Source organism: Aphis gossypii, chromosome 2 (assembly GCF_020184175.1).
Source record: "Aphis gossypii isolate Hap1 chromosome 2, ASM2018417v2, whole genome shotgun sequence".
NCBI lineage: Eukaryota > Metazoa > Arthropoda > Insecta > Hemiptera > Aphididae > Aphis > Aphis gossypii.
Window position 1 is genome coordinate 32,428,620 of NC_065531.1, and position 26,250 is coordinate 32,454,869.

Here is a 26,250-nt window from a genome sequence, read left to right on the forward strand (position 1 = left end):
AAATTCGTAGAATTGCTGTCGCCATTTCTGATAAAGTTGCTAAAAAATAAATGTTAAAGTCAAATATAAAACATAAAATATACTCTATGACTATTTTGTTATAATTGAAAACTTATTTTTTTTTTTTTACGTGACAAATACTAAAATACAATTATTTTATTAACAAGACACTGTTTTTTAATTCAAAGGAAAATGCTGTTATAGATTATTAAATTATTATATACTTATATAATATTATTTCATATTCGAAGGTTTTCCAACTTCTCAAATATCTACTTGCTTTTAATTTCAAAGATAAATAACATCATAATAAGGGTAAATAAACATTAATCCATACCAACTAAACCACCACAAAGTATAAACAGTTTACAGTTCACTATACTATTTTATCGTGCTCGCATTTACAGGAATAACTATTACAATATCTAAGCCATCTCTACTAATTTTGTTTAAATTATAATACGTACCTACCTACCTACAGTATCAATACCCCAATAACTAAACAAATTTTACATTATCCTTTAATCAATAGTTAAGTCTTTCTGATTTGGAGTATATATGATACGGGTTTTAAACATTTTATTTTATAGCAAACAACGTGTAGATTGTATACAATTTGTGTTTATATAAGTATTGAAATATGCAAAGTATTCACAGATCATAAGCAGGAAAATAATTCTCAATATTATTATTTATTATAATATTCCTCAAAATCTTTGTTTCAATTAAAAATCTCATGTTTTAGAATCCAACTGTGTGAAATATTAATTATACAACATTACTTATACATACTAGAATATAATATTATTTTGCCCCATTAATTAAATTTAAATGATAGAAAATATATTTATTATTTTTGTTATACTTATAGTATTTTTAAGAATGCAATATTATTTTACAAGGGTAAAAATGTGTACTTATTGTATTCATACAATTAAAATATAATAGCTGATCATTGTATAATTATTGAAGGATGTTATTTGAGTGTGTGTGTTGATTTGTGAAAAAATCGTTTATAATTTTAAAATGTTTTTAATAGGCTTATGACAAAAATATTTTGATACTTTATGTTATAATTTATGCCACTCAAAATGAAGTAAATAAATTAACACTACCTATTTTTATAAATATAAAACACAAATTTAAAAACATTTTGGGAAATACATACCTAACCCTTTTAATTCTAATGTAATGTTACTTTGAATTAATGCCTACAAATATATAACTAAATACAATGGAAGATGGAACCTCGATAACTAGAATCTGTTGGGGGCGAAAAATAATTCAAGTTATCGAAAATTCGACTTACAGAAAACCTCGATAACTCATAAATGTAAGGCAAGGCTAAGGCATTCCTTCGAGTTATCTAAAATACGACTTATCGAGATATATTGTATTTATTTTAATATAATATTTTCTTCAAATAGTTCAAAAGAAAATATTTATTTTATTATTAGTGAAAGTTTAATAACATACATTGCTTCATATTATGCTATAATTTAATCCATCAATAAATACTTCAATATATCATATCTAATAAAAAATGTACACACGACTATACAATTCAAATTATACTTTATTTATTTTTAATTGACATTTAGTTACGGTACATAAAAACAAATATTTATTAAGTGAAATAAAAATTGTCAATCAACGTCTATCCAGGAGTTACCTTCTTATAAATATATACAATTTTATCGTAAAAATATATTATTTAATTAGGCTTACGAGAGTATCTATAAATTGACAGTAAATGTTTGGTAACTTCTGGACGGGTTATAATTAACAGATAGTATTAACTAATAAACATAATAAAAATAATTTTATCGAAATTCAATTGGTACAATTACAATTATTGTGTAATAAAATATATTATACGTTTAAAATGACTTTAATGTAAATTATTTAATTGAATATTGTATATTTTGATCCTTTTAAACGTTTATTAATATAAAAAAAAAAACGATTTACATAAAAAAATATCCTTATAATTTGGATTGTATTCAATAAAATTAGCTTAAACTAAAAATAAAATTACCTGAGCATTTTGAGTATTAATTTGTATAATAACACAATATAATTGTCAATTGATTTTTTTTTTTAGTACAATATAAAAAGTCATATAGATAGTATTTTCCAACATATAAAAAAAAACTGAAATGTTAAATTTATCCTTTTTCATATCTTGTTTTATCTTATATTTGTTTTTTTTTAATTTGTATTTTTTTAGTCTTTAAAATATTTGCATTGATTATTTTTGATATTATTCATCTTTAGTTTTCCTTCTTACAACTTTTATCTTTCTTCCAAATTCTTGTTGGTCATAAATTGGGGCATTTGGGTAATTTTTTCTACTTGGGCTTTTAATTACAACGGATGGATTTAATTGACTTTGTTTTACTACTTGATCAAAACTTCCTCTAATGGTTGCAGTTTGTGATTCACTTTGTTCACAATAAGAACATTTGTATGGTACTTGATAAGCCGATGGGAAAACAGGATTTAACTTTGATGATACCACTTCTTTTGATGTTGCACTACCTGCACCGCAAGATGGATAAAACACTACCGGCACGAATCCAATAACAGCGCCCTCCGGTAAATTATTTAAGTCAAATGTTGGTTGTTGCTGTAATTGATTGGTAGAATTACTTGTAGGTGGAACAAAATAGCATGGACAAGATCCTGGGTTTGGCACTATTGGTAAGGGATAAGGAATTATATTGACCGGTGTCGAAGAATCTGGTGAAAGGGTACTAAATTGTTCTTCATAGGATACTGTGCTACTTGATTCCACTGAATTAGTATTTTCAGGTTTAGATGCTGTTTTAGTAGATATACTATACAACGGAGTGCTAGTTTCTGGTTTGCTTGATGATAAAATAATTTGATTTGATTCTTGACTAAATTGATATGGTAATTTGGGCGCTTTCGTAGGGCTGTCAACGTATTGTGGAGTAAGTGAGCTGGAATATCCTGATGATCCTGAAGATGGTCCTGTTAAGTCATTTTTACCTAAAATTACAGCTTTTTGGCCATCGTTGGAATCGGGTACATTTGGAACATTTATGCGTATATCTATCAAACTAGGTTTACTTGTATATTCCGGAGAAGTTTGACTAGACTTACTCTTATAACCAGATGTTTGAATAGAAACAGGTGTTGTTACTTGAGGTTTATCACCTTTAATTTCTGTTGCTGGGTATGTAAACTGTTGTTCAGGATAACCATAAACGTTTCCATTGAAAGGATATTGATCACCAGCTACAGATGGGTATACATTAAAATCTGGTTGGCCGGGATATATTTGATTTTGACCAGGATACAATTCATAAAAACTCGGGTAACCAGATGGTGCATTAGGTTGTGGGTAATTAGGGAGTGGCGCGTTAGGAGGAGGTACTGGATATCCTGAACTTAAATATTCTGGATACACATTTGGTTGCTGAGCACCATAGTCAGGAACATTTGGCTTTTGAGGATAGCTGGTAGGATAAACATAATTTTGACCCGTGTATGATGGTTGAGAACTAGGTTTATTTGGATAACCAGTTTGAGTTTGTTCAACTGATGATGGATAACCATTAGATGGTGAACCTTCAAAATAAATGTTGATTTATTATAAACTTAAAAAATTTAAAGTTATTTAAATATTTACCTGTTACACTTCCACTGCCTGGATTTATGGGAGATGGACTAGGTTTTGGTGAACTGGGATAAGAACTTGGGAATCCTGGAGTTCCTGGGGTTCCTGGAGTACCTGGTTGACCAGGAAGGCCTGGTTGCCCTTAAAATAGATCACAATTATGTTATACAATATTAGAGAAATCACAAGCATTACGTTACTAATACTTCTAGAAAATATAAAAATGAACAAATATTTGAAATACTTGAATTAGATATTTTTTTAACCACAGCACAATTTTTGATACTTAATAATAAAATTTATATTCTTACCCTATCATTGACATTTTAAATCGATATATTTACATAATTTTAATATTAAAAAATTCAATAAAATGTGTTTTTATAGGTAACTTTAATAACTAAAATATTTTAAAAAAAAAAATGATTATAATATTTTACCTGGAGATCCTGGATATCCTGATGATAGATTAGGTTTTCCATAATCGACAAACGTTTGAGGATTTTGTCCAAACGATTGGGCTGGTAAGCCTGGGAGACCAGGGGTTCCTGGTTGCCCTAAAATAAATATAAGAAATTAGCATAATTTTATTTAAATCAGTAAGATACTTCTATTAAAAAAAAAGTTAGAATAAGATTGAGTAAAATATTTAATATATTATAGATGGGGATAAATTAATCACTAATAAAATAAATTTTTTGTACTTTAGAAACTACTTAGTAAATAGATATTCAAATAACTATATTTAAATGTCTAGATTAAAACATAAGTTTAAATTTACCTGGTTTACCAGGAGAACCTGGATATCCGGCAGGAGGTGTAGGTTTTGGGTAGGATGGTCCCGCGGGAAGTCCTGGTGTACCTGGAGTACCAGGCGTACCTGGTTTTCCTGGTTGACCTAAAATATGGATCAAAATTATGAAAAAATATATAGCTTAAGTATAATTAAAACGTTGTCTTGAATAGTGATATGGTATAATAGAATAATTTAGTGTTTTGATATAAATCTATTTAGTATTATATTTCAAGTATTTCGACAGATTTATTTTTACCTGCGCTTCCGGGATAACCAGAATAAGATGGCTGTGATGGGTATGTAGGTTGAACTGGATATGTTGTTGGGGGATTTGGTTTTTGGTATGAAGGTATACCTGGAGTTCCTGGTTGACCTAAAATTCCACAAATAACATAATATACATAATAAATAATTGTTTTGTGTATGGATGAGATAATAGGTATTATATAACTGTGATTACAATTCAGGTTTATAATGATTATAAAAAAAGACAATATTTTTCTTCTTTAAAAATAAAATAAAATACATACGTTATCTATTTATAGTAATTTTTAATTATAAATTTTATAAATACCTAATATTTAAAAAAAATATATAATTTAATTACTTTGAATTACTTATTCAAGTTATATATTTCAAATTTGAAACCAATAATTTAAGTTTACAGTTCATCAAAAATATTTTATAAAAAATAATTTAATAATATCATTTGTAGCATGTAAACTAAAAATATGTATTATTTGATAAATTGTATTTTTAAATGAACTATGAATTTATCAATGACACTTTTTCTAATTTGTCTTTTTTACAATTAACTAGTTACTTTAAACAAACTGTCCCGATACCGTCATCATAGAATTATTATGTTTAAGAAAATGATTTTGAAGTTTTAAACAATTTTGTTTTTAATTTAACTGATTTGATTTAAACTTATTTTTTTAAATTGTAAATCTGTATAGGAACTGTTATAGTGTTATTTACCTGGTAATCCTGGAGTGCCTGGTTGTCCTACAACAAAAACACATTTTAAAGATATTTAATTATTTTGATTTTATTATTTCTATTAATTATTTGAATTGATTATAAATATAACTTTTCAAATATTTTTACCTGGACTTCCTGGATATGAAGAACCTGGATAACCCTGTGAGCTTGGTTTAACAGATTGATAATTAGGTTTTTGATTCAACGTGGAACCTGGATAAGCTGAGCCTGGTGTTCCAGGTGTACCTGGTTGACCTTAATTTTAAAAATATATATTATTACTTTAACAATTTAATTATTATTAAACCTAGAAATTTTAATTATGTTATTTATTTAAAACGTAAAATAATACTTTTCATACTATAAATAATAATATTTACCTGGTAATCCTGGAGTTCCAGGTAGTCCTGAAACAATAATATTATATTATTATCTTTGTAAAAACAATAAAAAATACATTATTTCTATATTTCAAGCATATTTAAAATATAATTAATTTTAGTTTAATATATTGTTACCTTGACTTCCGGGATAAGAAGATCCTGGATATGGAGAGGGATTTCCATATTGGTTATTGGAAATCGGTTTTTGGTATGAGGGTTGGTATACAGACCCAGGTAGACCTGGTGTTCCTGGTTGACCTATGAAAATAATAATTTGATTTATATAAAAAAAAGTGTGAACAGAATAAAAAAATATATTTGATATAATTGTTGAATATTTCATTAATATGTAACAAACTATTATAGCCAATACGAAATTATTGATGATTAATTAATCGGAGTGTTTTACAATATATTTATTTATTAGGTTAAAAAAAATATAATATATACAATACACACTTATTGTGTATAATGTATAAATAGTTATTAGTTAATACTATTACAATATTTTATATGAATCTTTTTACTATTAAAAATTATTTTTCTGTACTAATTATTTGAAATTTAATATTATTTTCATATAAATATAACGTAGTGAACTTTTTATTTCTTGAAACAATGTAATGTGATTTAATAGATTTAATATACCTAACTGTTGTTTTGGATAATAGGTACTTTTTTTTAAAGTACCTATTTCATTAGTACTATAATAAATGCATACAGATATAATAATTTTTTTTCTGTATAATATCAATATTGTAATTAATATTGAAATGATTTATGAAATTAATTTTTTATACTAATATTTCTGAATAATCGTAAAATGTGCTTTCCAATATTTAATATTATTTGTAATATAATTACCTGGAAGTCCTGGAGATCCCGGGGATCCTGGTTTACCTGAAAAATGTGTTTAAATAGGTTAGTCAATACATAAATCAGAATAATATGATAATATTATACTAATAATTAACATATATATATATTTGATATTTTGTTTTGAATTAGTTTTATTTAATTCCGTGTTAATTTAATTCGACACTTCTTAGCTCAACAATAAATAGATAAAATAAAAAATAAGAAAATAAGAAAATAAACAAACCGAATAAATCAAAAATATCTAATTTATATTTTTGTTAATTAAAGTATACTAAGAATGCTATAATTAGTTAGCAATCTTATTTATTTAAATATTTAAATTAATTATTATCTGATTTAATATTTAAAACTTTATTTTTATTAGGCACGATTTGTAAGTTATTGATTTAATTTATTTACTTTTAAATTATAATTTAAAATAATATATTGAAATCATATAAAACTAAATAAATAATAAATATACAAATTATAGTTATTATATTATACTAGTTAATGTATGTATTAGTATATATTACACGGATTTTTAACGTAAAATTTAAAAAATAAAATACATATATTTAAGCAAAAGTAATTTAGTTATTACAATTTTGTTTAAATACAAAATGTTTATTTAAGAAAAACTATTTTAATTTAATTTTTTTTCTGTTTATTACTGCATTACCTGGTCCTACTGGATATGCTGATGGTGGTGGTGTAGGTTTCGGGTATGCAGTTGTACCTGGTAACCCTGGAGCTCCTGGTAAGCCTGGAGTACCTGGTTGGCCTAAAAATATAGTATTTCTTATTAAGATACAATTTATAAATAAATGATTGTGATATTTTTATAAAAAATAAACATTTTATTCTACTACGATATTTAACAATATACTACAATTATAAAAAAAGTTGATTTACCTGGACTTCCGGGGTAACCGGCATTTGGTTTTTGATAAGTTGGTTGTGGTTTTTCATAGGATGGTATGGCTGATACTCCTGGCTTACCTATATAATTTTTATGAGATAGATAAATATCAAAAATCTATAAGCGTTTTGGTTATCATAAATATAATTAACATATAATAATAATTATGTAAATAATACATTTACTTTATTTCAAATAAATATATATATACCTGGTAATCCTGGAGATCCTGGTGTTCCTGGAGTTCCTGGTTGACCTTTTGAAATAAAAAAAAAAAATGGATAATATCCAATTAATATATTAATGCATTTTTATTATATTATTTAAACAACATAAAATATTTTAAAATATTATATTTTATATTAAAACAATTTTGAAATTTTGCATAAGAATAATAATAATAATTATTTTGTACCTGGGGTACCTGGATAAGATGATCCTGGATATGAAGATTGTGGAACGTAAGATCCTGGTTTTCCTTTAATATAATTATTGAAAATTAGAAACTTGCAATTTAATTTAAAGTTACATTGACAGTTTGATTATTAGTTAAAATCTTGTATCATAAGTATGTTATTATAGGTACATTCATTAATATGTATATATATATATTTATTATATAATTACAAAATAAATCATTAATACCCAACAAAAAGGTATAATAGCTTGTATTTTGTAAAATAATGATATTTATGAAAATATAAAACATTTAATATTTTGGTCATTAGTTTAATGTATTATGAATAATACATATTTTGTTATATGTTTATAAATCTAATAATACAATATAAGCTTTAAAATACTTCTAAATTATAATTCAACTTTCAACTCAAAATAATTTGAACTGTAATAAGAATTAATGAACATCTTAAATAATATGTTATAGACGCAATCATATTATCATAAAATCATTACACACTAGTTATTCTAACCACGTTACACTACATAACATACCTACTATATATTATTAACAGATAATATTATGTTTAAATTACCTGGTAAACCTGGAGAACCTGGAGAACCCGGAGACCCTGGTGATCCAGGAGACACTGAAATTAGTATAATCAAAGTATATTATAAGGTAAGTTAATAAGACACCTAATCATTTTTAAACAAAAATTATTTTCATGTTGCTTATTACCTGGAGCTACAGGGTATGAAGGTTTCGTGTTTGATGGAGAACCTGGTAATCCTGGTGTTCCTGGTTGGCCTATATAATACAAAAAAATAGTTAATTATAAACATAAAAATAGTTGTTGAACTGAATTAAATCACAATATTTATTACTTATTATAAACAAACAAAATCATTAATGTATGGAACATTTATGTTTTAGTAAGTTAAAGATAATAAAAATAATTATTTATACCTGGTGATCCTGGGTAACCTGGAGTACCTGGTGATCCTGGAGCTCCTTATAAAAATATAAGAAATACATTTTAAGATTAAATTGCATTAATTTAATAAAGTCTAAGAGTATTACCTGGCCCACTTGGGTATAATGTTCCGGGGTACGTTGTTGGTTTTTGGTAAGAACCGGGAAGGCCTGGTGCTCCTGAATAAATAATTTAACATTCTATTAAATATTTTTTAAATTAAATTTAAATAATATACTCTTTTAAAATATTTGTATTAATATTTTTAAACAACGATTATTATTATTTTTTTTTTTTTTGTAACCATATTGAATGTATACCTGGTAATCCTGGCGAACCTGGTAATCCTGGTGATCCTAAATTAAATTTTGAAAAATAATTAGTTTTAATAATACTTTATTCAATTTTAATTTAAGGTTTTATGGATTGTAATGTAATTACCTGAAACACTTGGGTAAGTAGATGGTTTGTTATACGACGATCCTGGTAAACCTGGTGAACCTGGCAATCCTGGGGCTCCTGTATAAAAATTAATATCTTGTTGCATTTACCATAGTTTAATGTTAATTACAGATTAACAAATATCAAATAAATGCAATATTAAAAACTATAATTCCTTTTGTTTAAGACACTTTAAGTATAAAAATATTATAGTAATGACGTTAATAAGTCATGAAATACAAACCTGGAATTCCTGGAGTTCCTGGTAAACCTGATGAGCCTAAATAAAATTTAAAAAAAAAATCTTATATTAAACTTAATACAATTTGTTTTTACTCTTTTTAAAATAATTAACATAATATTAAATATTTTAATCACGAATTTTTTTAGAATTTGAAAAAAGATAGTGAATAAGAATAAATTAATGTATTAATGAAATTCGAACTTAAATGCAGATTAAGTTAATTTACGAATATTAGAGTAATTATTGAATTATTTACCTGGTGCACTAGGATAAGACGATGGAGGGTAAGGTGATGGTTTTTGATATGATGGATAGCCTGAAGATCCAGGTTTACCTATGAAATTGATATTTAAGTTGAAAATTAGTTTTCTAAGTATTATAAGTATAACTTTAATTTAATATTCACCTGGTGAGCCTGGAGTTCCGGGTAATCCTGGAGAACCCGGAGAACCTATAAATATTATAAAAAAAAATACATTTTCAGAATAATAACATACTGTTTTTTGTGGTTAATAAAACTGTTACTTTCTAATTCTTTTGAATATTAAGTTCTATACAATTTTTTTATTATACAAAAATATTCTATTTTAATATAATAATATGGAATTTTTATGAGCATATGAAAAATTGAGGTTGTCATAATTACAGTTTAAAAAGTTTCTTAGTTCATAGAATGCATTCAAGTTATTTAAATATGTTTTTTATTTTACATATTTTCAATAATCTATAAAGTGAAATATCGTTTTAATCATTATAACCTGAACTTCCTGGATAAGTGGATGATGGGTAAACTGTTAGTTTTTGGCAATTGGGTAATCCCTGGACTGCCTGGGGCGCCGGAGAACCTGATGGTCTTTGTAATCATGGATAATAATAATACAATGTATTTTAATGTATACGATTTAAAGTGAAATGATAATAATTATTTTCATAACTAATATATGATAAAAATTGTAGAAATCATTTAAAAAAAAATTTTGGAGTACATATTTTATGTTTTTCCCTGAACAGTTAACAACTAAAAAAGAAAGAAACATCGGTAATCGAGGTTTTTAACATATGAAAATTTACGCAGGTAATGTCACCTGACGGCATATAGAACAATCACCTACCTCCCTATCACAACCAACAATATTATTTAATAATAAACTATGATGATGACGTTTTATTTTCTCTCTCTGATGTAGCACAATAATAATACTTAAACTTGTATGTAAGTTATGAGATTATAAAATACTATAATTACCAATTTTTGTTCTCAATTTAAAATTAAAATATTGTAAAAATAGAGTATACACAAACATAATTACGTCTTTAATTTTAAATGTTTTAATAGGTCAATTCATTATAATTCTAAAGCTAGGAACATACGGTTAGTTCAGCAGAATGATCATTTTTTAGTATGCATGTATTCAGGGACAGAAAATACAATTAGTTCTCTAACTTACTCTTCATTACAATTATTTTAATTTAATAATAATATAATTTAACTAAATACAATGATGTAGTGAGTTTATACCTGGATAACTTGGATACACTGTAGATGGACTTCCCGGTAATCCTGAACCTGGTTTACCTAAAAATATATCAAATTTATAAATAAATAAATGTTTTTCTTTTATCTTACATTTTATTAAATATCAGATATAGCATCATTTATCATTGTAGATTGAAAAAAATTTTTAAAAAAGTAGTGTAAAACATAGTTTAGAAAATTGAATTGTTATAGTAGATCCTACTATAAGTACTATAAATATAATTGATCAATTAAATGTTAAGCAATGCTGCCTGTATGAATATGATTATTATACTTTTAAAATAGTAATATTTTAGTGGGTGGATAAAGAGGTTTTGTACTGTACTATAGAAATGTAAGAATGACATTTGAGAATAGTAATAAATTGAAGGATAACAATAAAAAACCATACACTTCTTACACAATTATGTCAAATTTATTAAAAGTGATGGCTAATCTTAAATTTATTTTACTTATTGCCAGTCTATCAATAGAAGTGTTTATTAATTATTTGACCAAATGAAAACACAATAATAATTGCATCATTTATACTAATAATATAAAATTAAATAAATAAATAAAAACTACTATTTACAAACGAAGTAATAAACCAAAAATCCGAATCACCACAACGTTTTATAAGATCGACCTTAAAAAGTTAAACTTAAAAGTTTTACCTGGTAATCCGGGAGTTCCTGGTAATCCTGGGGATCCAGGTGTTCCGGGAGTTCCTGATGATACTGGATAACCACTTGGGTAACCTATTGATCCAGAAGAACCTGGAGTTCCGGGTATTCCTGGAGTTCCAGGTGAGCCTGGAGCTCCTGGAGATCCTTGTGAGCCTGGATAGCCAAATGATCCTGATGATACTGATCCTGGGTAGCCAAGTGTTCCTGGATATCCTGGAGATCCTGGCAATCCTGGTGATCCTGGTGAGCCCGGTGATCCTGGTGAGCCTGGGTAGCCAAGTGATCCTGGATATCCTGATCCTGGTGATCCTGGAGATCCTGGTGCTCCTGGTGAACCAGGAGATCCTTGTGAGCCTGGGTAACCAAATGATCCTGGGTAGACTTGTGATCCTGTTGAGCCTGGAGCTCCTGGTGAGCCTGGAGATCCTGGTGATCCTGGAGATCCTGGTGAGCCAGGGTATCCTGGTTTACCAAATGCACCAGGTGTTCCCGGAGAACCTGATCCAGGATATCCGAATGAACCAGGTGATCCTGGTGAACCTGGAGATCCTGGCGAGCCCGGTGACCCTGGTGAGCCGGGAGATCCTTGTGAGCCTGGATAGCCAAATGATCCTGGAACCCCTGATCCTGGATAGCCAAGTGATCCTGGGTATCCTGGTGAGCCTGGTGAACCTGGAGCACCTGGTAATCCAGGAGATCCTGGTGATCCTGGAGATCCTGAGCTTGGGTAACCAAGTGATCCTGGTGAACCTGGTGTCCCTGGTGCGCCTGGTAATCCAGGAGATCCTGATGATCCTGGAGATCCTGAACCTGGGTAACCAAGTGATCCTGGTGAACCTGGTGATCCTGGTGCGCCTGGTGATCCTGGTGAGCCTGGGTATCCTGGTTTACCAAAAGTACCAGGGGAACCCGGTGAACCCGGATAACCACCTGATCCAGGATATCCTAAAGAACCTGGAGATCCAGGTGCTCCCGGTGCTCCTGGTGAGCCTGGAGAGCCCGGTGCTCCTGGTGAGCCTGGCGATCCTGATCCAGGGTAACCAAGTGATCCTGGTGATCCTGGTGAGCCTGGTGCACCTGGTGATCCTGGAGATCCTGATCCTGGATAACCAAGAGATCCTGGTGATCCTGGAGATCCTGGTGATCCTGGTGATCCTGGAGATCCTGGTGCGCCTGGTAATCCAGGAGATCCTGATGATCCTGGAGATCCTGAACCTGGGTAACCAAGTGATCCTGGTGAACCTGGTGATCCTGGTGAACCTGGTGATCCTGGTGCGCCTGGTGATCCTGGTGAGCCTGGGTATCCCGGTTTACCAAATGAACCTGGGGAACCCGGTGAACCAGGATATCCATTAGAACCACCTGATCCAGGATAGCCTAAAGAACCAGGGGACCCTGGTGATCCTGGGGAGCCGGGGGATCCTGGTGAGCCTGGTGAACCTGGTGAGCCTGGTGAGCCTGGTGATCCTGGTTTACCTGGATATCCTAACGAACCAGGGTATCCTGGAGAACCAGCAGAACCTGGTGATCCAGAAGGTCCTTAAATATAAATATTTAATTCAATTTAATTATTTTTATTTTTTTTAATTAATCTATTATTAAATGTATTTCTATATGTTTCTATATCCCTATGTTTGTATTTTATATAAGTTATAAATAAAACACAAATGTATTATAATATGAATGGTTTTGAATTTTAGAATATTAATAAGAGGACGCAACATCCGAATGTGTTATCTGCGTCTTACAATGCTTAAAGCAGCAAATTCACGATCAGCAGATCACATTTATCTCCATTAGTTTAAGCATTAGAGTGAATATACCTATTATGAAACTTGATAGTCGGAACATTATCTGTATTTGTATGTTGGTTTTTACGGTAGTTCAATTTTTTAGCAAGTTATGAGTATATATATTATATGATATACCGTACATTAATAATACTTATAACTCGCTTAATAACTGAACTATCATAAGAACCTATATATAAATTACAAACACAGATAATGTTCTTACCATTAAGTTTCATAATAGGTTTATTCACTCTAATTTTTAAAGTAGCGAAGCTAAACGTGATCTGCTACTCTTAAATTTGTTGTATTACACACTTAAAAGAAGAAGACAACACATTCAGGTGTTTCGTCTTTCGTCCTCTTAACTTTTACTGAATTAACTAATGTTAATTGAAAAAAAGTCTATTATTTTTACTATGGTTTAATTTCGAACTATTTTTTATGTTATTATCAAATTACAAGATGGAATATTATAATTATACATTAATTATTAAGCTTCTTAATCATAATTTCATACCAGGTGCACCTGCTGGTCCTGGTTGACCAACTCCAATAAAGCTAGGGTATCCTGATGAACCTGATCCACCTAATTGACCAGTACCTTGAATTGGTCGTCCTCCTCCACATCCTTTCGGGAAATAAAGATCACCCCATGCTGTAACCACTCCATGGTGTCCATGATGTTCATGCTCAGAACCACCTTCAGAACTTTCATTAGCTTGATTTTCATCAGCAGGGTCATGTTTATGATGGAAAATTTCAACAGATTCGCCAGGTGTGACTACTCTGTATCCCCAGCCATCAGATATATAATGAGTTGCTTGTAATTTTCCTTCTGGATCTACATATCCATAACAACCATATGTGAATCCATCCGGGCCTTTGTTTTCATGATGGAATTGACCATTTGGACCTACTTCATAGCCGAATATATAGGCCACTATAAAACAAAAACAAATTTGATATAAAAGATATTTTAACAATTTATATACATTATAGAATACATACTGGTATCGAAATTTTGCTCATGATATTGAGTTTTGTTGCTATCTTCAATGTTAAGTACCACTTCCAAATCATTTGGGTTAGTTTGCTGAGATAAGGCAAACTGAACTCCCACGATTGCAAACAACAGTATTAAATACATCTAAAATAAAATAAGTGTTCCAATATAGTTTAGTTTAAAGAGATTTTAAAAATGTATTAAAATAAACGTATCTCATTGCTGTTCAATTTAATGTTTAATTAGATTATACTTTTTTCTTCAAGTTAATGCTTAAAAAAAATTTCAAATCTGATTATTCTATAATATATTTGAAGTATGACCTAGTTATTTTTAAGTAGTTATAAAACATAAGCCATTTGTGAACATCACATGAAGAGTATTTGAAATCTTAGATTCGTTCGAGGTATTATAAATTATAATGAAAAATACAGCTTAATACTACTATAATAAAAAGTATAAGTTAGTTACTAGTTTAAAATTAATTATATTAATTTTTTTTTAATTACTTGTAAAAATCAATATTTTAATAAAACTATTATTAATAATAACAGCATTTTTTTCACAAATATACTTTTATTATCTTCTAAAAATTAAACAGCAGTGTTATAGCGACACAGATCATAAAATTTCGACTTCGATGTTTGGATAAATATTAAATAAAGTCTTATAATCTTTTAACAGATAATTTATTTAATTATTTACTTAGTAGATGATTTCATTTTAAACACACTGTATATATTTATATACATATTTTGTGTTTCTAAAACATTAAAATCTAATAATTGACTAAATTATTCAAATCATATAACCTTTATTATATTATAATATGTATATATTAACGAATTCTTCTGAAAACTCATCTACGTGTACTAACACGGATGTTTTGATTTTAAAACCTAATAAATATGGTCATTCTATTATCCTTGCAATTTTGCCAATAAACTTTAAACTGTTTTTTTTTTGTCGCCATTCCAACAAAATGTAACCGTAGTTGTTCTTCAACACAAGATGGAATTTTAAAATTATAATCGTGTTGGCATTTTTGTCCTACATTTATTCACTGTGAGAACCTACTGGTCGGATTCATCACACGAGCTGGAGCACTCGTAATCACCACTTAGAAATTCAACTCAGACTAACGCATTCGCATGGTGAATTACCTACCTTTATTTTATTGAACCATCGCGTAGGTGCGCTCAGTGTGTTGTTATTTATTATTGTACGAATATGCGTATTAAAATATAATAGTTTTCAGCTAACTCCAGGGTTGCATATTTGTCTAAAACTTTATAATAATAAAACAATGTGTAGTTGAATAACTTTTGTGTTACAACTGATACAAATATTTTTTCATTATATGTTTTTCCCATTAATATTACAGAATATATTATAACACATAATATATATGGTACTATGTTCAATAAATTTAATAATTTAACTTTAAGATATATAGGTTTAGGTTATCGTACGACATTGTTCAAGTCCATTTGCGTTAAGAAGATGTACATAAGTTTACAATTATTTTAAAATGCAGGTTACTTGTTTCAAAAAAAAAAAAAACACCTACATAGAGACCTGGCTTATATTTTAACCTTTTGATTTAATAATAGATTAATTAATTTTAACGATATAAAAAATAATAGTGTCAAATGGGTTCTTTTGAATCTACAATTTCCAATGGCATGCACTCGTGCGTTAGTAAGATGGAGAAAACACACGTGGGTATAACGTTTTATTAACACGCACTACTTTATAAATCAATTAAAAATCACAATTAGTTGTGTAGTAGATACCTATAATACTAGTAGATACTCATAATATAATATGTTTGATTTGAAAATATTATCCAATTATAACAAATAATCTACAACATTATTTATTAGAAGAACTGTGTTTATCATATAATATTATATTAGCTATAAGGTTAGCAATAATTGTAGTTAATTATATTATATGTTATATATTTTATACATCTTATTCTTCAAAAAATACTTATAGACTTTTTAAATAAAGTATAAATGTTATTTAAATCATACTAATAAAGTAATAACTAATAAGTAATAGTGAATTGAATTGTTATATTGATTTTCACTAAAATTACTTTTAAGTTACTATTTAGCTCCACAAAAAAGTTTTAATTGTACCTACTGTTTTGATCGTATAATATAATATAATTTGAATCAACAATCAGATCTTCGATTTTAGTCAATGCGATCAATATTTATAGCAAAGTTCATTAACACTATATCCGTGCATGACATATTATTTTTCCCTTAGAATTTATGCTGAAAACTCAAAATATGAATTTTATATGCTTATGTAACAATTAAAAAGAAAAAACTATCAAGTTAGAAATAATCTACTTAATATTATATCTGTATCAATTACCTGTTGTCCTTGAACTGCCAATTATATATTAATGACATTCGTCGTATTAGTCATAAATAAGCATATACATTTTTTTGTAGGCCGAAAGACTAATTTTGGAGAAATTTATTTTTCCTAATCTCATCTTTATTTTAATGTAACACTGAGGTCGACTAGTTTTGAATTTATTAGATAGTAGGTATATGTGATTTCCTATAATAACTTAACCAAATCACTTCATCGAGTATATTGCATAACCGTTGTAAATTTAAGCAAAACTTACATGCATTTTCCATCAATATTGGGCAGCTACTAATAGTTAAATAATATAAAAAATATGTAAATATAATATATATTATGTTAATAGATAAATCATTAACTATAAAATAAATATAGTAAAACATGACTATAATCTTTTATATTTTTTGATTTAAAATGAAACTGCAGATAAAAAATACTGAATATCATTAACTGGAGCTCTTATTTGTTTCTAAAATTTTCAAACGATTAAAACAAAATCTTAAAAATAGTGTGTTCCATTAATTTATTAAATATTTTTAAAATAATATGAGCATATTATTCCACAATCGTTTTTTTTTTTTTTTTTGGTTAATTTATGTTTTAAATTTGACCATTAAAATTTAAAATGATATCATAGTAATACCTAAACTTAATTTGGAATAATATTAAAAATGTAGTTAAATAAAATAAATATACATAATATATTTAGATTTGTTTGCACTATATGATCATATAAAAATAATTAATCGATCTTTTTGGTTTTAAATGTTAGACATAGTTTAGTTACCCAAAGTAAATAAGCAATAATATTTTTATATGTGAATGATAAAATATTAATACAACAGAAGTGAATTCTTTCTCAATTCACATGATTTACATAAGTGTAGTTACCTACATCATATTATTATAAAATATAGTTTTAAATAAACATTGTCACATAAGAACAAAAATGCATTATGTTTTATAAATAGATAAAATGTCTACTTGTATCAATCAATCAATATCTTGTGTACAATTTTAAAGCAAAACGATTTTTTTTTCGTTCAAGTACCTATTATATGTTTAGGTAATAGGTAATTAGATTATGAATAGTGGAGGTTCATATACCCAACACGAGTTATGAATTCATTATGACTAAACATAGACATTTTCGTATGATTATTCAAAACAGGTGCTGAATGAATTTTAAAATTATTTTCCGAAACCATAATAGGTAGTTTGGTTTAAAGCTTAAACACTTAGTTGACTTGAATTTGTCGGTCTGAAAATATTATGGATATTAATTGTGTCAATCGAATAATTTAGGTACATATTGCTTACAATAACTTCTAAAAAATACTAACACACGTACAACAATTAAATTTCAATGCCAATAAAAAAAAAAACCTGATTTCCTTATCTAATCGTTAACGGATAAATAACATTATACACAAGAGTGTACGTACGTATACGATCACGAGATGAGAGCATTTTTCTCACATCGAATGTCGTACTTTTATACGATTGCCTATCTAACACGGTAAACGGTAGTAAGAAAAAATAAATTATTACTTTATCTCGTCTTCACGGCAGGTTAATACGAATCGTTTTTCAATCGCAAAGATGAGATAGGTAGCACAATAATACGCATAATATAGTATTAATATCAAGGTACTCTGGTACGGACGGAACGCCGTGAAGTATAGTGGTAGGATGTAATCTAACCAAAACAGTAGAGGTCTTGGAAAATCAGTCACTGTCTACTAGGTCCACAAAATAAATCGACCGCCATATATTGTATTACGTAATAATAATACCGGACCCGTGGGAATTGCCAATTCTAAAACACTTGGGTTGCGGCTGTGGAATTCTGTCCGTACCCTTGCCGAGTTCTATCCTCAAATCCTCTTATACGCATGACGCCCGGGAAGACGGTGCACAGATTTTTACAGGATTGAATATCAAAATAAACCAAATTACGTACATTATAAGTTTGTTGTTCGGTCGAACACCGTACGTGTCAAACGCGCACGTGACTGTTGTCCCCCAAAACAGATGAGCATAGCGGAAAATAAACATAACATATTAAAACTTATACTGCAAGTACGTGGACGCGTGGTTTACTGGTATTTAAGGTCCTGATAACTTACTAACGTACGTACACGTATAATATGATAAAACAATGGCATAATGTGGTTATTGTCGTTTGGTATAACGGTGTATTTTTATTTATTTATTTTTTGTTTTGTAATGTTAATACAGCTGGGATATAATGTTGTGATTCGGCTTTGTTGAACTTTTTCTTTACGTGCGCGTAGGCTTAAAAATTCTAATACTATTAAAGTTGAGTAAATAGTTCCTTAGTCACGATAACATCATTGTATTTTAAATATAATATTAATGTATTCAATGTACAAATGAACAAAACAGAACGGATACTGCAAACATTATGAATATGCGTTTGCGTAATTTTGCAAACTCGGAACCTAAGTTGAATCAACAATTTCAAAACAATTTTATACGCCGTAACGATAAGCGTATTATTTTAATGATGAAAATACACACCTATTCAGTATGTGCGGATTTCTAATCTTTGATATAAAATATACAGAATATCCCGGGACGCGATTCACAAACACGTTTCAAAAATACTCGAGCTACAATTTGTGTATATAGGACTGTGACCTTTTTTTGGGATTTACGACGAGATTTACTTACTTTGCGAAAACACATAGGATAAAAGCTATTATCGCGTGCTGTAGACCCTTAGATAAAAAAAAGATTATTCATCAATGTTCAAAGTGAAACAACGTTTATTTAAACGCTATTAAATTATAACACACGCACAATACACCTAAACTGTGCAGTCGGGACTACGATTTATATTGTCGTGTTACGAACGACGATGGCCCATTATCCGTTAAAAATTGTATTTTAATGCACCCGTGCACGGGGTCCCCAAAATATAGTAGCAAAACGGGTGCAATATGGATTTATGTGATATTATTGTTTTCACATCGAACGCACGCCATCGGGTGATACGCGCATTGTTTACTACTGCGGTATACCGTGTATTTGACCAACATCGACCATTGTTTAGCAACACTCCATTGTACCTATTATATGCTCATTATATTATTATTACACCACGTTCGATCAAGACGTATTGCCTATATGTTAACATCGCAATACGATACGACGGGTGATAATAGCGCCACGCGGGCACCTGTACGTTTGATCGCGCCTAGATTGACGAGTCTTTTTTGTAGGGCCTTAACAATAATAAACAATATTTTTTTTACGCATTTAATCGAAACGCTGTTTACCGCGGTACACAACAGGTGAGCACGGCCGGTAATATAAAATATTATGTACAGACTGCAAAGGCTAATGCGTGACTGACGGACAGGCTCGTCCGATCGATACGATTATACGATTATTATTATTATTATTATTCAGTGTCGAATACAATGTAATAATATGCAACAGTATACGCGAGTACTGTATTTTACACTCGTATTATACTCGAAGCGGTGTTGTAACGTACGAAACACGTCGAGCGAATAGAAGGAAAATTCATTTCAGCACTTCAGTCGCGCGGCGCGGTCCTTCGACGGCAGGATTGCCTCCGTTTATTATTATTTATTGTTACAATCGACACGATCGCATTATATTATTATCATTAAAATTATACGCGTTTTAACGGCGGCGCGCATATAAATGGTACACAGGCGCCGTCGCTTTTAAGGTGAAGGCCGTCCGGTATCATCATCGCTGTCGTATTATCTACCGCGTCCGCGTATACCCGGTTACGTGAACGTCCTTATCCGTCAGTCCTTTACATATTATTATTAAAATATAATGTAATATGCGTTAATTTTTTTGTACACGGCCTGGCGTCGGAGACTGGTCTGACCAGATATTTTATTATATTAATATTATATTAATATTAATATATTATTATTATTAGTAGTAGTAGTAGTAGTAGTATCGTCATCGTCGTTTGCGTTACGCAGTGATATTAAATTAAACTTCCGTCGGTGATCTACCGTCTCCGGGCCACGCGATTCCGATATATATTATTATAAATCATAATAATATTATTATGCGGTACGGGCGCGTTCGTCGGTTCGCGCGCGTGTGAGCGTGTGCCGTCGGAATTCCACGCGTTCACTTTTGCGCACATGTGTATGACCTAAACGGTTGAAAGTTCAACGTGACCGCCCAAAACCTTCTCGTACGTTTAATAATATAATATCGTTATTATATATATATATATATATATATATAACATTATATACGAAGAAGACCGGTATACGGGTCCGCGCGTGGGTAAACACTTTCGACGACACAGACGACGACGACGACGACGATGTTGAATAATAATAATATCGTTCGCTTACATTACGTTATATATATATACATTTTTTTTCTAGGTCTACTTCGCCCGGAGCCTGCGTTTTATTTCTAGGAGAGTATCCGCGCCCTCAACACCGATGTAAATATTCGTACACACATGCGCTCGAAGGTCGACCGCCGCGGAGATGTGCGCGCACGTCCGTGTGCATCTTATTGTCTGATATAATATATAATATTATGTGTATGAGTGAAAGTTTCGTTATTCGACATTCCTCTCGCGCGGGCCGCCACCGCCGCCGCCGTGAACGGTTATAATACGCGTCTCGAACAGAAAAAAAAAAAAATAAAATAAAAAGTAATAATAATAAACGGAATAACAATCGAATGCCCGGCGTGTACGGGGACAGTGCGGGGAAATGCCCACGCTCGGAAACAGCGGTCCATAAACCGGCAAAATACCGCAGAATATTCAACAGAGATTATAAGACGTGTCTACGCCTGGTGGATGCGCGTAAACAACACACATTATAATATTACCATATTGTATTATCGGGGGAGCCGTATTGATGTGGCCGCTCGCTCGGTAATATGTGATAAAATCGAGTTTTGGTAAATAAACGTTTTCGTAAGTGTATTTCGACAGCGTCCAAAGTGTCTTTATATATACATACGTACGCGAACCTACACTTCAGTTTTTACGTTCAGGCGAATAAAAATGCATCTTCGACCCGGACAGACTCGCGACGACTGTGTGCAAATGACATTCGTATTGGGACACGAATACTAAACGCTTGTGAAAACATAATTCATAAACGCGCGTTCCGTCTCTGCAAACACCGTATAGTGCGTCGTAAATTTTAACTGCGATATAATATATTACACTATCGTATTTTGTACTCATCGCGCTACACGTATAATAACAATAACAATGTAAAAGTATAGTTTTCGTTTCGAATATTATTATAATATTATTTAGCATTTAACCGTAATATTCGTATGATAAAGTTATATGTGCCGCGTATTTCAGTTCCGTAGGTGTAAAAAGTACCCAAACAGAAAGTGTGGGTGCGGTGACTATTATAATAATGTATCGCTTTCAGGTCTTTGCGGTCGAAATGATTCCGAACATAATAACACTATACAAATAATACGTACAATACACAATTCGTTTTAATGAGACAAATATTGTTAAATATTGAAGTAAAAATGATTGATGTCTATGAAAATAGCAAACACCGATAAATTACTTTCACTGGCCCCGGGGTAGGTTCTAAGCTTTATGTCAAGTTCGACCTACGGTATTTACGCGCATTGCTTCCCGGCGGTACCGAAAAGACACCATTCCCCGGAACACCGTCGTACCGTATATAGTATAATGCGCATACGTGTGCGAGTGCGTACCCGTACGGATTACATAATATTTGCCCACACATGTGAAATAATACACACAACAATGGACGAAGGCGCGAACTCCGACAATAGATCTGCAGACGTGCTGGAGATATAATACGACACAAGCAGCACATCCAGTATTTTATTTTGTCTTATTTTTTTGTTTTTGTTTTCGTCTATCTCAATGATAATAATTAATCGCTGTCGTGATCCATGTGAAATGTAGTTACACAGTGTATGTGCAGTTTGACACGTTTATAATGTCATTCCACACTCCGGAAACGAATGCGAATTCGAATGTATAATATATTGTAATAATATACGAACGCAGTAAAAGTGCTGTCTGTAGCCTGTGATTTTAAATTTTTTCGCAAACTATAATACGTTCACGACTTTGTCAACCTTATTTATGCAGACATTAATACACATTTATAAACAATTTTTTTTTTACTGATCCGTCCATAAAGCTTTTGAATACATTAGGTATTTGTTTCAAGTAATACGCGTGCACTTTTTAACAGCTAAAGTAATCCTCTATAAAATGTTTGGGTATACGCTTAAAAAGTTTAAAAGTTAAAGTTAGAGAATTGCAATTTTTTTTATCAAAAATATTTTACTATACTTCGCGATGGTATTTTAATATTTATTCCGGTTTTTTATAGAAATAACATCATGAATAACATAAACAAGATAATTAATATTATTGAATATATGTTTTTTCTCTCCAAACGAAGCTTTACACAATATCAAACTCGTCGTAGCATGTCTTAAGGTTATTAATATGTAACTATATTATAATAGATAAAAATTATTTAAGGATGTTGTTAAATTCTTTATTTCTTAAAATATGTTGAATGTTAAAACAATGATCGAAGGTCTATTATTTATTTCCAATACAATTTACGAAATATCTTCAAGAGGAAACTTTAAACTTTCTTAATATCAATTTAAATAATAAATTATTTTTCCATCACGATGGATGGACACGATCAAGTCTATTCAGAAAGTTAATGTTGCTTAATTGGTCATAATGATCTTTGAAGCATTTATTTATTTAAACTAATTAGTATGAAATAAACTTTTTTGACATAGAAATATATTAAAACACGTGATAAATATAAATATAAGTTTTGACTTTTACTGAGTACTATTTTTTACAACTTATAATATAAGTATAGTGTATTTGACTGTTCCTTTAACTTAAAATATATGTATAACGGAAAATCATTTTCAGATAAAAATTTAAATAAATAATTATTTAAGTCTCGATGATTGCAATATATTTCCAATTTAAAGTTTTAACTACTATTTAAAAAAAATCCAGCGATGTATGTAAACTTTGAGTTCAATAATAAATCGTTGTATATGAAAAACGATTCTGAGCGGAGCCTGTATCTGACATACGGTCTCACAGGTGAGTTCCAAAACATCGTATTTATTATTGTTATTAATACGTATTATTTGGTTTATAACAAAATAACAATAAGTATACATTTTGTAAAAAATCAATATTGCGTAAATAATCCCGTTTTCTATATTTTTTTTTTCGTTTTTTTTTCTGATTAAAAATAGTATGTGGAATTTTTTTTAGTTTTGACCAATTTATATTTTAGACTAAAATAGTATCAACTAGATCTGATATTCTACAAGATTACACTTAAATTTTAAAATTAAAATATTATTAGTACACCTAAAGCTGTTGTTAGAGAAAAAAAAATAAAATTAAAATACACTCATCATTATAAAATCAATATATTTATCGCTTTGTTCTGAATCTAAAATAGAGTTTTTTTCATACTACAGTTAATCAATAACGATTTAATTAAAAATGAAATGTAATGTATGAAATATACATGACAAAGAAAGAAAATAATTAATTCAAATTAAATTATCTTTAATTTAAAACGATGAATAAATTCTAGAAAAAAATATCAATTGGATAAAATATCCAAGTATTTAAAAAAATAATATTTAACCATACCTATGTATTAAGTTGATCAATCTAAAATAAATATATTTTCAGTATACTTGTTACATATATGAATTCAAGATATAACAAAACTGTTAATACAAAAATTACGTAATTTTTTACGAAGAGGGGAGACAAAAATGTTTGTCACGAATTCGCACTCTCACAGACTATCATATTCATAATAACAATAGTAAATGGCTGTTAATTACGGGTATATCATAACTGACAAGTTCGACTCGTATCACATGTAACCTATGTCTATTTCTGAACTCAATAAAGAAAAATAGATTAGTCAGCCAAACAAAAATAGTTAATACTCATTACTAAACCTTTTGTGTCTTTCAAGATCTTAAATGTAGGAAGTGCAGTTAAAGAAAAACTGGTAACAAAGATGCACAGTTTGGTTTTACACTCAAATTATGATTTTGATAATATTATTATAAAATTGAAGTGTTTCGAATTACGTTTTCATTATTTAACCATGCTGTCATTCCCCATTAATGCGTGCATATATGGTCACTTTATCATCTATCGACACGGAATGATGTCCGACCGTGAAATTAAAATCGTCAACTAACAATTCCCACACACACACACACACACACACACACACACACACATACAGTGACAATGATCTAAATGGGAAAAATGAAAACGATAAATAAAGAAACAAACAAATGACATAGTATTATGCAATACAAGTCACGATTGTCGTTATCCCGCGTGGGGAGTTGTACGTATCAAAAATAATGGTAAATCCCAATTATGAGGGAGGACCGCGTCGTTCAATGTATGACTAAAACGGTATCGGCCGTCACGCTCATAACGTTTCGTGTTGCATTGGCTATTATTCATCATTATTATGGTACACGCAAAGGAATATCACATTTTACAGCCGTAAATATTGTTCGCATGTATAATATATTAATGCGATGTAAAGTACAACGGCGGCGGCAGCATCCTCGCGGCAACTAACCTTGTCGGCCGGTCGACGGCGATGTCCTGAACGTCAAAAGGAGTAGGAGCTGTTTTCTTGTTATGCATAATATGCTATAATATTCGTTCGGCGTTCGTGTGTGCGTGTACCGTGTGGGTGCTGCGGAATATTTCCGACGAATTGAATTCGCCACGGAGGCGCTACGACCGGCTTTGGAGACATCGAAATTAATGATAATTATTGTTGTCTCATAATAGTGCTGTAACAACCCGAGAGAGATATGTCATACGACCATATACACTACGTTCGAATAACATTTTCTACCGATCGTAACGACCATATTGTTATAACGGTTTGTAATATTATCGGCCATGAATCATCACGAAAACAACTGAAATAAATGTTTAACCTATAAGTACTATAAAATTAAAGACCAAAAGTTGAAACCGTTTTATTAGTGAAATATTTAACGATAAATATTCTTTACGTTATATAATATACATATTAAATTTAATGTATTTTATTATGAGTTATCGCACAAAATACAAATAAAACCGTATGATTTAAAA

General features: G+C 29.8%; 1 protein-coding gene across 40 annotated transcripts in view; it reads right to left on the reverse strand.

Annotated features, from left to right (window-relative positions):
- Positions 1 to 1,558: 1,558 nt before the first annotated feature.
- LOC114123048 (collagen alpha-1(III) chain-like) overlaps positions 1,559 to 26,250 on the reverse strand; it is a 32,554-nt gene continuing 7,862 nt past the window's right edge. The window contains exons 2-30 of one of the 40 annotated variants that reach the window (XM_050202147.1): positions 14,657 to 14,795; positions 14,166 to 14,588; positions 13,116 to 13,394; positions 12,693 to 12,710; positions 11,844 to 12,605; positions 11,170 to 11,226; positions 10,057 to 10,101; positions 9,907 to 9,984; positions 9,651 to 9,686; positions 9,407 to 9,484; positions 9,286 to 9,321; positions 9,073 to 9,144; positions 8,959 to 9,003; positions 8,731 to 8,799; positions 8,585 to 8,638; positions 8,005 to 8,067; positions 7,801 to 7,845; positions 7,583 to 7,669; positions 7,350 to 7,451; positions 6,674 to 6,709; positions 5,945 to 6,067; positions 5,807 to 5,833; positions 5,553 to 5,681; positions 5,424 to 5,450; positions 4,699 to 4,815; positions 4,428 to 4,544; positions 4,087 to 4,203; positions 3,659 to 3,787; positions 1,559 to 3,597 (exon numbers count right to left, since the gene is read on the reverse strand). In XM_050202147.1, coding sequence (XP_050058104.1) covers positions 2,264 to 3,597; positions 3,659 to 3,787; positions 4,087 to 4,203; positions 4,428 to 4,544; positions 4,699 to 4,815; positions 5,424 to 5,450; positions 5,553 to 5,681; positions 5,807 to 5,833; positions 5,945 to 6,067; positions 6,674 to 6,709; positions 7,350 to 7,451; positions 7,583 to 7,669; positions 7,801 to 7,845; positions 8,005 to 8,067; positions 8,585 to 8,638; positions 8,731 to 8,799; positions 8,959 to 9,003; positions 9,073 to 9,144; positions 9,286 to 9,321; positions 9,407 to 9,484; positions 9,651 to 9,686; positions 9,907 to 9,984; positions 10,057 to 10,101; positions 11,170 to 11,226; positions 11,844 to 12,605; positions 12,693 to 12,710; positions 13,116 to 13,394; positions 14,166 to 14,588; positions 14,657 to 14,795 — 4,644 coding nt within the window. In that variant the 3' untranslated portion in view covers positions 1,559 to 2,263. Of the gene's footprint in view, positions 3,598 to 3,658; positions 3,788 to 4,086; positions 4,204 to 4,427; positions 4,545 to 4,698; positions 4,816 to 5,423; positions 5,451 to 5,552; positions 5,682 to 5,806; positions 5,834 to 5,944; positions 6,068 to 6,673; positions 6,710 to 7,349; positions 7,452 to 7,582; positions 7,670 to 7,800; positions 7,846 to 8,004; positions 8,068 to 8,584; positions 8,639 to 8,730; positions 8,800 to 8,958; positions 9,004 to 9,072; positions 9,145 to 9,285; positions 9,322 to 9,406; positions 9,485 to 9,650; positions 9,687 to 9,906; positions 9,985 to 10,056; positions 10,102 to 11,169; positions 11,227 to 11,843; positions 13,395 to 14,165; positions 14,589 to 14,656; positions 14,796 to 26,250 lie in introns of all 40 variants that reach the window. The other 39 variants (XM_050202135.1, XM_050202150.1, XM_050202133.1 and 36 more) reach the window with 39 other exon arrangements.